The sequence below is a fragment of the Lineus longissimus genome, chromosome 7, assembly GCF_910592395.1.
Source record: "Lineus longissimus chromosome 7, tnLinLong1.2, whole genome shotgun sequence".
NCBI classification, from domain to species: domain Eukaryota; kingdom Metazoa; phylum Nemertea; class Pilidiophora; order Heteronemertea; family Lineidae; genus Lineus; species Lineus longissimus.
This window is the reverse complement of record NC_088314.1, coordinates 17,861,607-17,875,564: the sequence shown is the minus strand read 5'-3', so window position 1 is coordinate 17,875,564 and position 13,958 is coordinate 17,861,607. Positions and strand designations below refer to the sequence as shown.

At 41.7% G+C, this 13,958-nt stretch overlaps 1 protein-coding gene across 2 annotated transcripts in view; it reads right to left on the bottom strand.

Annotated features, from left to right (window-relative positions):
• The window catches only part of LOC135491700 (cadherin EGF LAG seven-pass G-type receptor 2-like), a 67,754-nt gene that overhangs the window by 9,633 nt on the left and 44,163 nt on the right, over window positions 1-13,958 (bottom strand). For both annotated transcript variants that reach the window (XM_064777723.1, XM_064777722.1), the window contains exons 16-32: window positions 13,789-13,890; window positions 13,145-13,449; window positions 12,716-12,899; window positions 11,979-12,116; window positions 11,207-11,489; window positions 10,751-10,892; window positions 9,759-9,965; window positions 9,179-9,332; window positions 8,349-8,415; window positions 7,397-7,463; window positions 6,943-7,019; window positions 6,256-6,424; window positions 5,702-5,800; window positions 4,965-5,208; window positions 3,332-3,508; window positions 2,710-2,763; window positions 296-526 (exon numbers count right to left, since the gene is read on the bottom strand). In XM_064777723.1, coding sequence (XP_064633793.1) covers window positions 296-526; window positions 2,710-2,763; window positions 3,332-3,508; window positions 4,965-5,208; window positions 5,702-5,800; window positions 6,256-6,424; window positions 6,943-7,019; window positions 7,397-7,463; window positions 8,349-8,415; window positions 9,179-9,332; window positions 9,759-9,965; window positions 10,751-10,892; window positions 11,207-11,489; window positions 11,979-12,116; window positions 12,716-12,899; window positions 13,145-13,449; window positions 13,789-13,890 — 2,700 coding nt within the window. The remainder of the gene's footprint in view (window positions 1-295; window positions 527-2,709; window positions 2,764-3,331; window positions 3,509-4,964; window positions 5,209-5,701; window positions 5,801-6,255; window positions 6,425-6,942; window positions 7,020-7,396; window positions 7,464-8,348; window positions 8,416-9,178; window positions 9,333-9,758; window positions 9,966-10,750; window positions 10,893-11,206; window positions 11,490-11,978; window positions 12,117-12,715; window positions 12,900-13,144; window positions 13,450-13,788; window positions 13,891-13,958) is intronic.

Genomic DNA, 13,958 nt, shown 5'->3' with positions numbered 1-13,958 from the left:
TAATCAGGATACCTCTCTAATCAGGATACCTCTCTAATCAGGATACCTCTCTAATCAGGATAACTCTCTAATCAGGATACCTCTCTAATCAGGATACCTCTCTAATCAGGATACCTCTCTAATCAGGATACCTCTCTAATCAGGTTACCTCTCTAATCAAGATACCCCTCTAATCAGGATACCTCTCTTATCTGGATACCTCTCTATTAAGGACAGCACTTGCCAGTCCCAAGGGTGTCCTTAACAGAGAGGGCCTTCTGTATTTGATCAATGAAATAATTTGAATCGAATTTACCTCTGGTGCTGATTGATGAATCCAGATCGGTACTCTGGTCCGCGTTTGTATCCTTGCTCCGTGGACTGTTACTACGGTAACCGTTTCCTAACTTTCTGTCTTGGCTGCCTCGTCTTTCCGTGACCTTGACCTTTATTTGCGCAGGTCCGTTGACGTCCGACTCGCTAGTTGTAGAGGGCGCTAGCTCCCCTTGCCAACCTTGTGGCTTGTTAGGCGTATATGGTGGTGGAACTGAAATGACAAACAATTTGAAATAAATTTTGTTAGCAGAAATTGGTTAGAAATGTGATAACAAGGAACTTGCTGATCTTCGATGGTGCTGTTCAAACGGAGGCAATGACACTGTCATAAGATACTTTGATAGGATTCTCATTTTTGTAAACTGCCAAATTTTCACCCTTCGTTTTTTTGCAATTCCCGAAAAATCTCTCAAAAAATAAAATTATCACAATTTTTATATTGGTGGATGACAACATTTTATTTGGTTTTTCCCAAAATATTTGCGATGTCAGTATTTGTAAAATCAAACAAGAGGCCCAAGGGCCTGGCGCTCAGCTGAGTTAATATCATTAATATCTTCCCGGTGTTTAGTTCATTATTCATGAAAATGGCATGCTCCATGGTATTTGATATCCTTTTGCGTTCACTACGGTACCAATGTTTTTGGTTGACATAATTATGCCACTGTTCATTCCTCAATCCTGACCACAATTTGGGTGAAATCATCGTATGAAAATATTTACCGAAACATGAAGTTTATGCCATGAATGAGGATACTCATTGTCATAGCCTCGTTTACAAGTACGAAGTATTTTCCCGCGAATATTCAAAACTGCTTGGCTCCTTGCCAGTTAAATAACACCTGACTATACACAAAATAGAAAACTTTGATGGAAATTGTAAATCATTTTTTTATCTATCAGGGGAAACAAGCGGATGATGATCAAATAAATCATTCATGAGAAATCGTTTTGTTGCTGAAGCTTGCATGACGAAGTTAATGCTAAACCTTTTCTTGTGCTCTACTGCGCCACCGTAGTTTTCTATTTAGACCAGCGATGACGTCATTTCTGGTGATTCCCTACGTTGTCCAATGAGCGCTTTTTAAAATGTGCCATTTGGTATTGTACAGTATGCAATGTATTTTTTCAGCGCTGCCAGTTGCCGAAGAGAATGCCGTAGCTCCCTCAATTTCCAATCAATTTTTATGGGAGTGACATTATTGTATTGCTTAGAATGTCTACTTTTTACTCTTGAAAGAATCGTAGAACTAAAACATAACACAGGCGAACAGAATCATGCCGATTCACTGCACATACTGTGGGAATTCTCCACTTCAAAATACATCGGCGATGACATCGCGAACAGAGCATGCACTTCCGATATCGTTTTCACAGAAATGTCGCCAAATATTCAAGAACTAATTTCTGAATTTAGTCCCTAAAGACCTTATGACTACCACTGAAACGAACTAGTGATAATATCGCCTACCAGACTACTTTTTAAGCAGAAAATTGGGTACTTGAGTGTCATTGACTGAGCTCCAAGATTATTGCACATAGCGTAAACAACATGCCGCCATTTTGTCTCCGCTTCGGTATTTCGTACGCCGCTTATAATGCACCTTCTCAATTAAAACCAACATAATAAGGCCTTACATCGTTGATTGAATAGGAACACCACACAAAACACAATAAAGTGGGGGTACAATCGATTACGAAGCTGAAGTGAACAGTGATTTATTCCTGGAGCTACTGCTTTTGTTGTGTAGCTGCCATGTTTTGAGAACTGGCAAATAGGAGACTTCATTGATGGCTGACGTCATCGGGCGGGAATTTGAATCGGCAGAAATAATTAAAAGGCAGGTAGCGCCCTCTCCTGTTAAAATTTTGAACTTTTTCTCAATAAAATAGATTTTCAAGAATTTTATCTTAATATTAGAGCATATTTCGACTAATTCTGCTGCTCCTAGGCCGATATAGGCCAGTTTCCTTCATGCACTCTCGCTCGCAGGAAGTAGGTCGAATGGCGACAAATTTTGTTTTGAAAGTAGAGTTTGACCAGAAGTATCCAGGAATGCAAAATTGAAGTCTCTAGGTCTTACGGTTACAAAATGTGCACCATGGGTTTAACGGACGGATGGATGGATGGATGGATGGACAGACGGACGCCACTGAACAACTTATTTGACAAGCTCGGCTGACTTAGTCAGCTGAGCTAAAAAATCAAGTACACGTGAAAATTTGGCGATTAACAGAAATGTCTGATCCCAGCCACAGTGTTCTAGATATGTCATCATTATTTCCTGCGATGTCGCATGACTGTTAATCTCATTAAAGCCTTGTTTGCCAAGGAATCCATTTCTGGAGAAAACTTTATGAAAACTGGGGAAGAATCGTTCTAAAATTGCTTACCTATAGGTGTACTATGCTGCGGGCCTTTTGGTTTGGTTTGTGCTTTGACCCTTTCTGGAATAAGAAGTGGAGTGTTGTTACAGATCAAAATGAAATATCACCCTGAACTGCCTAGTAATTATCTTGCCTCTTTATTTCTGCAATTCGTGAAAAATTTCAGAAACATTTTTCATCAGATTTTTCTCAGGGACCGGTTGCTCAAACACATTTTGTCACTTACATTTATGGCATTTTAAACCTTACTTGGCATTATGTCTGATGGTCTTAACAACAGCTAAAATGGGTTTTAGGGCTTAAAACATCTACTGATCCCGACGGCCTAGTGGTTAAGGGTGTCTGCCTTGTGAACAGAAGGTAAAAGCTTCAAGGCCCACTGTTAACCTCTTACCGATGCGGCCAGTTGGTTAGCTGCCAGCTAGTTAAATGTAGGGTACAAATTGCCTTCTCGCCAGGCGCCTGGCATTAGAGATAGGAGTTTGGAAGCAAAGAGTGTCTCATAAGCCGAAAGCTGGTTGGCCCTTTCATTAGGGATGACACTATAATAAACAACCTTTACTCAATACTCCCCCATTCATCATTGGCAACAGAAATCAGCCGAGCTACTTGCAGATATAAAACTCACCTAAAACTTTATTTTTTGGCTGGACCATCGGTCCCCATCCCACGTCGTCATCATCATCGTCATCATCCGACGAATGACTTGACGCGAGATCGAGGCTAGCGCGCCCTATTGACAAGTCACTGTCTGAATCAGAATCGTGGCGGCGACGTCTTCTGCTAACCTCACCCGTGTCGGGATCTGAAAAGTAGGGAAATCGTGTAAAATTCACAATCATTTACAAATGATTTTTGACACAAGCGGCAAGTATGAGGACAGGCTCTGTTGAATATGAAGTTGCGTCACAAGGAGCAGTTCCCAACCAGGCAAGACGTTCTCGTGTGACCCAAAGAACCCAGCAGCTTGGTAGGGGAGGCATTTTAATATCATAGCAAAACCAGACGTTGCGTCACAAGGAGCAGTTCCCAACCAGACAAGACGTTCTCGTGTGACCCAAAGAACCCAGCAGCTTGGTAGGGGAGGCATTTTAATATCATTGCAAAACCAGACGTTGCGTCACAAGGAGCAGTTCCCAACCAGGCAAGACGCTCTCGTGTGACCCAAAGAACCCAGCAGTTTGGTAGGGGAGGCATTTTAATATCATTGCAAAACCAGACGTTGCGTCACAAGGAGCAGTTCCCAACCAGGCAAGACGTTCTCGTGTGACCCAAAGAACCCAGCAGTTTGGTAGGGGAGGCATTTTAATATCATTGCAAAACCAGACGTTACGTCACAAGGAGCAGTTCCCAACCAGGCAAGACGCTCTCGTGTAACCCAAAGAACCCAGTAGTTTGGTAGTAGAGGCTTTTCGATATCATTGCAAAACCAGACGTTGCGTCACAAGGAGCAGTTCCCAACCAGGCAAGACATTCTCGTGTGACCCAAAGAACCCAGTAGTTTAGTAGGGGAGGCTTTTCGATATCATTGCAAAACCAGACGTTGCGTCACAAGGAGCAGTTCCCAACCAGGCAAGACGTTCTCGTGTGACCCAAAGAACCCAGTAGTTTGGTAGGGGAGGCTTTTCAATGTCATTGCAAAACCAGACGTTGCGTCACAAGGAGCAGTTCCCAACCAGACAAGACGCTCTCGTGTAACCCAAAGAACCCAGCAGCTTGGTAGGGGAGGCTTTTCGATATCATTGCAAAACCAGACGTTGCGTCACAAGGAGCAGATTCCAACCAGACAAGATGTTCTCGTATAATCCAAAGAACCCAGTAGTTTGGTAGGGGAGGCTTTTCAATATCATTGCAAAACCAGACGTTGCGTCACAAGGAGCAGTTCCCAACCAGGCAAGACATTCTCGTGTGACCCAAAGAACCCAGTAGTTTGGTAGGAGAGGCTTTTCGATATCATTGCAAAACCAGACGTTACGTCACAAGGAGCAGTTCCCAACCAGGCAAGGCGTTCTCGTGTGACCCAAAGAACCCAGTAGTTTGGTAGGAGAGGCTTTTCGATATCATTGCAAAACCAGACGTTGCGTCACAAGGAGCAGTTCCCAACCAGGCAAGATGTTCTCGTGTGACCCAAAGAACCCAGTAGTTTGGTAGGAGAGGCTTTTCGATATCATTGCAAAGCCAGACGACAAGGAAATGCAGCTGGAAAGACAACTCCAAACTTTTATTGCACAGACGAAGCCAAATCTGTCAATTACACTTACCACCGACCGGCTTATCATGGAAAAATGACGAATCAAATCCAAATGCAGGATTTTGGAATTCTGACGGAATATCCTTCGACGTTGTCGTGCTGCCGGTACTCCGCGTGAAACCGTCCGGTTTATAACCGCCGCTACTCGTCTTACTGGTTGAGCGGCTTGTGGTCGATGTTGTCGATATACCCATGTTGATGCGGCTGAGACCGTCGTGAATGGATGAATCCTGGTGATAAGCCAGGGCAGACCGCTGAAGTGAAAATGGTGCAAAATTGATATGTTAAATTTTAAACAACATTAGACTGGTCAGTCATCAACGCTTCTGGGGTAATGCTTATAATTGCTCTAATTTCACTCTTTTTATCAGATATTTACGGAATATGAACGGACCTTGGGCTAATAGAAGTACAGTAGAACCTCTCTATTAAGGACACCCTTGGGACTGACATGTGTTGTCCTTAATAGAGAGGTGTCCTGATTAGAGAGGTCAAATTGAATGGAAACCACCATTTTGGGACCAAAACTAGTGTCCTCAATAGAGAGGTTTCCGCTAAGGGAGGTTCCACTGTACCTTGAAATAGTCTCCAGCTCCTGCCCATATTTGATCACTTTCTAACTTGATACTAGAACTCAAAGCTTATTTCGTATGAGCAATAAAATGCCCTTCCCAGGCTTCAGTAGGTATCAAAGCTATTGATGCAATCAGGTTGCCTTAGATACCCCGTACCTCTGTCAAAACTTACCGATAATGTTGTCGTCCTTGTGTTCGCGAGATCATCATCCAGATCTTCCTCCTTCTCTCCTTGGCAAATTGCCCATGTTCTCTTCAGCTCCCATCTTGCCTAAAATAAGAAAATATTATGATTATATTGTGCTTCAAGGAGTCTCATAGCCTCGTGGCTGACACTGCTGGCTACCACGTAAAAGGGCCCGTGTTCGACTCCAAGGAGAACCCAGGATAGAACTTCTGGATGAACCGGCATGGCTTTCAAGGAACGAAAATTCCTGGCTCTTCATAGTCCTTAGAATGAGGAGTAAAACAGAGGTTCCTTGTATCTGGTGTCTATGCGAGGGTAAGCGAAAGACCCCCACCAAGTGAGAAACATGAGTAGCTTGCGTGGACTCTACCTCTGGCCGAAGTCAGTGTCAGTAATAAATCAAATTGGTGCTATTAAACTGCCAAATAAAAATGCTCATCCCTTCTTAGAGGAGGAATACTCCCTGGGAATAGAACTGCTAAGTGCAGAGCAAATGGTGAAGAAGAAGAAGAAGAAGAACTAAGAATGATCTTCCTTACCCTTGGATTGAGTATGATATGTCCCAGCAGTAAGAATAGGCCTTGAAGAAGGCAGAATATGGCAAACAGGTAATGGAAGGCGAGGGAGTTCTCATTGACGGAGAGGAGCCCAAACACCCACGCCATGCCGAGCAGCGGCAGTAGGAACATGGCCGCCACAAGGCCAACTCTGAAATGAAGAAGAGCGAGAGTTAATAACCAATTTTGAAGGAAATAATTTTTTTTGGAAGGAGTAGTATCGCCTTTAAAGGGGTGCGCTGTTGTCACATACATTTACTGTTGGTTCAACTAAATCTAGTCCCTATATAATCAGCCAATAATCAGTCGTGATGCATGATACATACATGCATGCTCGTGTGTCATTTGTATACAATTGTTGCATGTATGTTTTTTTTTATCACTGCGTGTTAACTTAGGCTATGTATTACACTTGGTTTGTCATAGGAGAATACCCGAAGGTAGGTGTAATGTTTCTGTCGTCCAAATCTGTCAAAAACGGCAAGTTTTCTCTCGTTCCGGCACAGCAGTGGTGCGTGTCATTTTTATGGAAATGACCAGCAAAGTTTAATAACCAACAGTTTATAAAAGCCTTTAACTGAAATATTGAGACATACATTATTTTGTGTCTTTGGTCTTAAATATTTGCCAATCGAGCCTGAATGGATTCATGTTCCGAGTGATTTTTACCTGAATAAATGCTGTTCATCTTCTGACTTGACATTAAAACTCGCTTTCAATGCCATGAAAAATACAATCACATTCATCTGAAAGACGGAATTGGAAACACTTAGCAGAATGTATTCTATCGAGAAGTGAGGGGTTATGGGAGGCGAGTTGGTGTGTAGGGAAACTTTTTGAAAATGCAACCCAAAAATGAAACCAATTGCGATAAAATTAGTTCTAACCAAAAGTGCTCATCAAGAAGTTCAGTTATAGTTGTCACAATCCAACTCCAGCTACCTCCCCCTGAATAATGCACTCTGCCTAAAAAGAATCAAATTTTAAAACTCACTACCGCTTTTTCTGTGTAATCTGAAGGCGTTTACAATATTCAAGTTTGACATTGTCACGGCAATTGTGCTTTTATTCGCCTGAAACTTCTCTGTGTGGTGAAAACATCTTTTGAACTTTTGAAACCTACCACATAAACTATACACACTGGTCCAACAAAACTCCAGATTAGTTGATCCCGTGTTGACAGCCAGCAGCTGGAAGAAAAGATTCAAAATATATTACCAGACTGGGTTAAAGAGTACAGATGTGTAAAATTTGAAAATGAGTTATGAGTATGGGAGAGACAAAACCACAATTGATTTTTTTAAGCCTTTTAGCAGTTAAATTGTCAATGTTTGACCGCGACGCATCAAATACTGCGTGGGGTTGTGAATCTGAAATTTAGATTATGTTATTCCGGACAGTCGGGCAAGTAAATGGTGAAAAATAAACTGGTAGTTGACCACAGAAATTTTTTGATAATCGACAAATTAGACAGACTTTGATATTTCCACTCTTTTCAGCCAACTGGCAGAAAAAACTCAAAACACGCCCCCTATTACCAAATTAGCAAAATTCGAAATTAATTTTTTCATCAAATAATTTCTTTATATCTGTAGACTTGCCACAGCAAATATTTTTTCAATACCTCTCCAAATATGTACTTGAGAGTTAAAAAAATGCACTCGTCTAATTGATAGGCCCTCCAACCTATGAATATTCATTAGTGGTCTTGTCTCGGGATGATTCCTTGAACAAGTACATGTATCTTTAAAACAGTGACAGAGTTCATCTGACCTATTGGATCATGTGTACAGACTTTTCAGTCGATAGCCCTAGCGGTCAAGAAACGCGCAACTGTTTTTGATATAGGATCAACGGATGACGGCAATGATGAACAGAACGGAAGGCTAGCGGGATAGGGATGACCTGGACACAGGTTGAGAGATCTGCCCAGGACAGGAGAAAGTGGAGGAATCTCTTTTGTGCCCATGCCCCACTTGGAGTAATATGGTTTAAGTAAACAAGAAAGTTGAATAATATATACATTTTTAGAGAAAAATGTTTTCGTGGATACAAAAATAAACTGAATAACTTACAAGCTTCCATTGCCGTAACTCTCGGTGCTCAAACCCACTGCAAGTCCAACTATAATTCCGGGAATCACTGAAAACAGAGACAACAGAAATGTCAGTTTTAAATTGAGGAAGGAAAAGAACTATTTCTGGTGACAATAATCTTTATTCTGTAATGATTCTCTGCGGTGTTCACAAACATATTTGACCTGGTAAATAAGGCCTGCCAAGGCAGCCAATGCTTCAATCCTAAGCCCTGGCAATTTTTCTCTGTGTGCATGTTAAAAAACCTAAAGAACAGATCAGTATATGAGCCAGTCAAAATTTGCTTTTTGCCAAAACTATCAGAATTTGATCATTGCAGGAGAGTGCCAACAAATGATGCAACATCAGCTGTCGCCAAAATCGCTAAATGTTCTAACCGGTCATTTCATAAATTCATATTTCAAAGGATTAGAATCTAAACTATGGTTGCTTATAAGGATAGAATTGAAAAAATCTTGAAAATCTTAAGAGACTTAACGTGGCTTTCAAGGAACTAAAATTCCTGGCTCTTCACAGTCCTTCGAATGAGACTCAAAACCGAGGTTCCTTGTACCTGGTGTCTATGCCAGGGCAAGCTAAGACCCCACCAAGTGAGAAACATGAGTAGCTTGCGAGAACTCTATCTCTCTCGCCAAAGTCGGACCACTAGGCCAATAAACCCAATTGGCGCCTAACCGTAGTGGCACGCAGGATATGCTCATCCCGCCTTGGAGGAGGATTACTCCTAGGAGAATGACCCCTCCAAGTGCAGAGCGAACGCTGAAGAAGAAGAAGAATTAAGAGACTTAAAAAGATAAAATTTTGCTCACCATAACCGACTGCGTAATAAAACTTCATGGATCCTGTGTTGATGTCCCGTATCTCCGTCATCATCCGATAGAGATGTAAACTCTCGACAAACATCCAAGCGAAGGCCGACATGAAGAAGAAGTGGAGGAAGATGGCGATGATTCGACATGCAAGCTGAAACAGAGGGAGGCAAAATGATAATGCAGATACATTTTTGTGTCAGGTTTATTTTTTGCTATTTGTGAAAATTCCAGAAAAATTTTTTTCCTCACAAATTTTTTTCGACACATCACGAAACTTCTTCCAGTTTTTCCACATAAAAAATATTTTCCGTGATTTTATATTTTTGCAACACAGTAACTGCTGCGGCCAAAATGAGGCGCAATAGAATTACCAAACGCTTTATCAAACCAATAGACACAAGTCACATAGGCTATCTATATCAGAGCAGAACATACATAATAGACAGGACATAGATATATACATGACAAATACAAAAGGAAACAGTAATCAAATGCCAATAAATGCAATATGTTTTTAAAAAGAAACAATACGGCATTGTAACCAAGGTGTTTTAGGCTTATTTACAATGGCACTTACCTCTGGATTGACTACACCTATTCCACACATGTACAGGATCTCGCCGACAAAGATACACCACATCAGGTTGATATGAATGCTGTGCATATTGTTCTGAAGCCGTCTAAGGCAGCACAGGAACAACATGGCCAGGAGAAGACAGGTGCAAGAGATCACCAGGCCGACGTACGTGATGATCTCGACGGTGATCGGCCCAGCTGGTTCATACTGCGGAGAGAAGGAAGATATTTATTTGTATCATCATCAATCAACCAATCAACCAATCAATCAATGTTAGAAGATCATGGCCAGGTGGACACAGGTACAGAACATCGTAGGTGATGATCTCAACCATAATCGGCCCAGCTGGTTCATACTGCGGAGAGAAGGAAGATATTTATTTTTATCATCATCAATCAACCAATCAACCAATCAATCAATGTTAGAAGATCATGGCCAGGTTGGCACAGGTACTGAACATCGTAAGTGATGATCTTAACCATGATCGATCCAGTAGGTTCATACTAGGGAGAGAAGGAAGATATTTTATAGAATAACCAATCAATCAATCAATCAATCAATCAATCATTCAATCAATCAATCAATCAATCAATCAATCAATCAATCAATCAATCAATCAATCAATTAATCAATGTGAGAAGATCATGGCCAGGTGGACACAGGTACAGAACATCGTAGGTGATGATCTTAACCATGATCGATCCAGCAGGTTCATACTGGGGAGAGAAGGAAGATATTTTATAGAATAATCAATCAATCAATCAATCAATCAATCAATCAATCAATGTAAGAACCTCATGGCCAGGAAGATACAGGTACAGACGATCGTCAAACGAACTAGGTGACGATCTCCACTGTGATCGGACCAGCCTGTTCCCACAACAAGGATGGAAAGTGAATACATTTTATTGTGGAGCAAGATTCTGATTGTGGGGGGGGGGGGGGGGTTTCCTATCCAAATAAACAAGGCAATGAAGGACTTTTGGCCTTACCTCGACATCAGTCTCGTCCATGAGAACGGCAAAGCTGGTCATGTGATTACACTGGCACGTGATGATGCTTGCGCCTATCTTCATGGCCGTCCGGTTGATCACGGTACATCCAGCAGACGACCACTCTCCGGACCCAGACGTTCTGAAAAACAGTTTGATAACCAATGACGAAGACATCTTGCTCCTGGGTGACAAAGGAAAGATTGGTCACTTTTGATTTTGAATAGATTCCATATTAACCATCACACATTTTTCAAACTTGGGCCACAGGAAGCTGAGTTCAATACTTTTTGTTAAGCTGAGCATTTCAGACCAGTACCCATTCATTCAGCTGGGTGGATTAAGGCAAAGAGAAATGCCTAGAATCTCATGTAGACAGTGGGGATTGAACCAGAGACCTCATGACCGTTAGTCAGAGACCTAAGGCTTTGACAGAGCAGTAAAAGTTCAACTTACAGGTTTGTATATTTCCAGTAAACACACTGTGGACTTGTCCTGTTGAAGTCGGTGAGCTGCTTCATCTCGAGTGTGATCGGGTCGGGAAGTTTACCGGTGATTTCGTTGTTGTTCGAGATCAGTTTCAAGGAGATGACGGGCGAGTTGACCTTCAGTGGGACCTTCTTGGGAATGCGCACTGTCTTTTCGTATGTCGACGGTAAGATTTCTCCCAGAGTTTTGTAGAAGATGTAACCGACGTCGGCGTCGTCTGTCAGTTGATTGCTCAGGCCGCTCAGCACACCTGTTGAGATAAGAACAGAAGTGTTGGATCCTCTGAAGAGACTGTACACCATTTCACGAACAAATGGCACTCTGAGTTTTGGTAACTTTGCACAGACAATGATATATTTGAACATAATGGCTGATATTTATAAAAGACTAGTATATGCTTTTACTTTAAACTTCATGTACATTTACACTAGCCATCTCTGTAGAAAACTGTAGTAAAAGCATTTACTAGTCTTTATAAATATTAGCCAATGTTACATTACATCTGAAACTTCAAAGTTAAAAGTATCTAAAAATGTCTACTTTACTGGAATCGGACAAAGCATAATCAAGAACGAGCCATAAGAAGAAAAATCCTAACAACTTTTTCAAGCCATTTTAAGCTTGTTTGGCATGCAGTGCCATTTTTTTTAAACGTAGTATAGATCTCCATCCAACTGCTTCCAGTAAATGCGGACTTGACGACCGAAACTCCGACAAAGGAATATCTCATAAATCATACCTTTGAGATCATAGACACTCTTTGGCATCACAATCTGTGTCGTTTTATCAAATATCCTCATATTCTGCACCTTATTGTTATATTTCGGTATGACAGTCTCGTTTCCAAGGTTCTTGGCTATCTTGTCAACTCCGAGCACTGAAATTATAAAAAAAATACTTGAAAGGACTGAATTACGACACTGGCTTTTTCAGCTAAGGAACAGAACATGTGAGGACTTTCCTTACTATTAGGAACTGATAAAAGTCTGACAGTATCAATTTCTTTGGTTGGCAGATGCCACAAATTGGGCTGTGGCCTTTTGTTCTTCATCCGTTCTCCACAGTTTCCTCCCGACATTTTGATCCCCAGCCAGGTCGTCTTCCGCGGTGCCTTCAAAAGAGCACAGCCCTTGAGGACGTGGTGTATGGTCAGTTCATCTTTTCACATGGCCGCTGTGAAGAGTTTGTCACCCCAATTATCTGCAGGTGGCTGCACAATCCACTGTGTCCTCTGAAGGTGGTTGATGATGGTGTTTTCCTTCCACTACGGTTTGAAGGGGATCAAAATAATATTTCCCACTTCATGCTCCAACTCAGTTTAACGGATAAGATCCATGTCTAAAATCAACAAAGTCCTCCACCACCTCCGAGATTTTGGGTTCCTCTCTGCTCTTGGATGTAACAGAGCTTTCATGAAGTCGTTCCAAAGGTTGCTCACCAACAGGACAAGACGATGATGACAATACCTAATCTTACCTAAATTATCGGTGACCACATCGAATGCCGGTATCAGCGTGACCTCCATGTTCCTTGCGAGTGTCGTGACGTATTTCTCGAGGTGGTACATGAGATCTGACGACCCACCCGAACGCGTCTGGATCACACCCCACATCTTCTGGAACTTGGGATTGAAGATGCGATCGAGAGAATTCATCATGTTCTGAAAACGATGAGAATATTGAAATAAAATTTTTGTCAAATTGTAAGAACTTTAAGAGGTAATGGAAAAGTTCTGAAACTTTCTGTACATTTTATTATTTATCATGTTAGTCTTGGCAATAATTTGTATCACTATTCTACAGTTGGGGTTGTGCTACAAAATACAGGTGGTTAACCCTTTTTCCTCAATCTCTTTCAAAATTTTCCCAGAACTGCTAACTTTCCGACACAAAAACGCATACATACCTGTATGAAATTTTTATCCTGCGTGTGGGTGAGATTCAGGCCAGCTTGTGCATTCTCAAAGATGAGCACCTGCTTAATGCTCCGGTAGCCAATATCGACATCGCTTCCGTACAGGATCTTTGTCTCCCGCGTGGCCTTATCCAGCCTCTCCATCAACGTTTTGGACAAGAATGTGTTCATCTTCATATTACCTTTCTCGATTTTGATGAGATCGCCCTGCATTTTTTCAAAGTTGATAGACATACAACTGAAGGTATCGGGTGCGGACCAGATGTTTTCCTTGCTGCAGAAACGCGTTGCCTTACCTGCAGGGTGGAGAGAAATAAAGATTTTGACAACAACATTGCAAGTTACTTCGAAAAGTGTGTTTTAAAACATAGAATATGAAGAAATAGAAACAGGGGACACTGTGTACAGTTCCTTTAAACGTAAATCAAAAAGTAGACCTCAAGACGCGTTTTGCCTCATTTGTTTTTGGTTCTGAATTGGACACAATTCAACCTCTTCACCTGGTGGTAGTTCTATACATTTTGACTTTTGATCTGTAATCAGGATACCTCTCTATCAAAGACAGCACTTGTCAGTCCCAAGGGTGTCCTTTATAGAGAGGTTTTCTTAATAACATTGTTTCTTCATGTACTTACCAACAGTTCCGAGGGGACAACTCTTGGTCTGCAGTACGCCATAATCCGCCTGCCTCCACCAGATATGATCACTCCAACTCTTGGGACATTTCTTGAACACAGCTGAAAAGTGATCACATCACATTAGAACGACGACTATGTTGGGAAAACTGCCGTGGCACTCCCCTCGG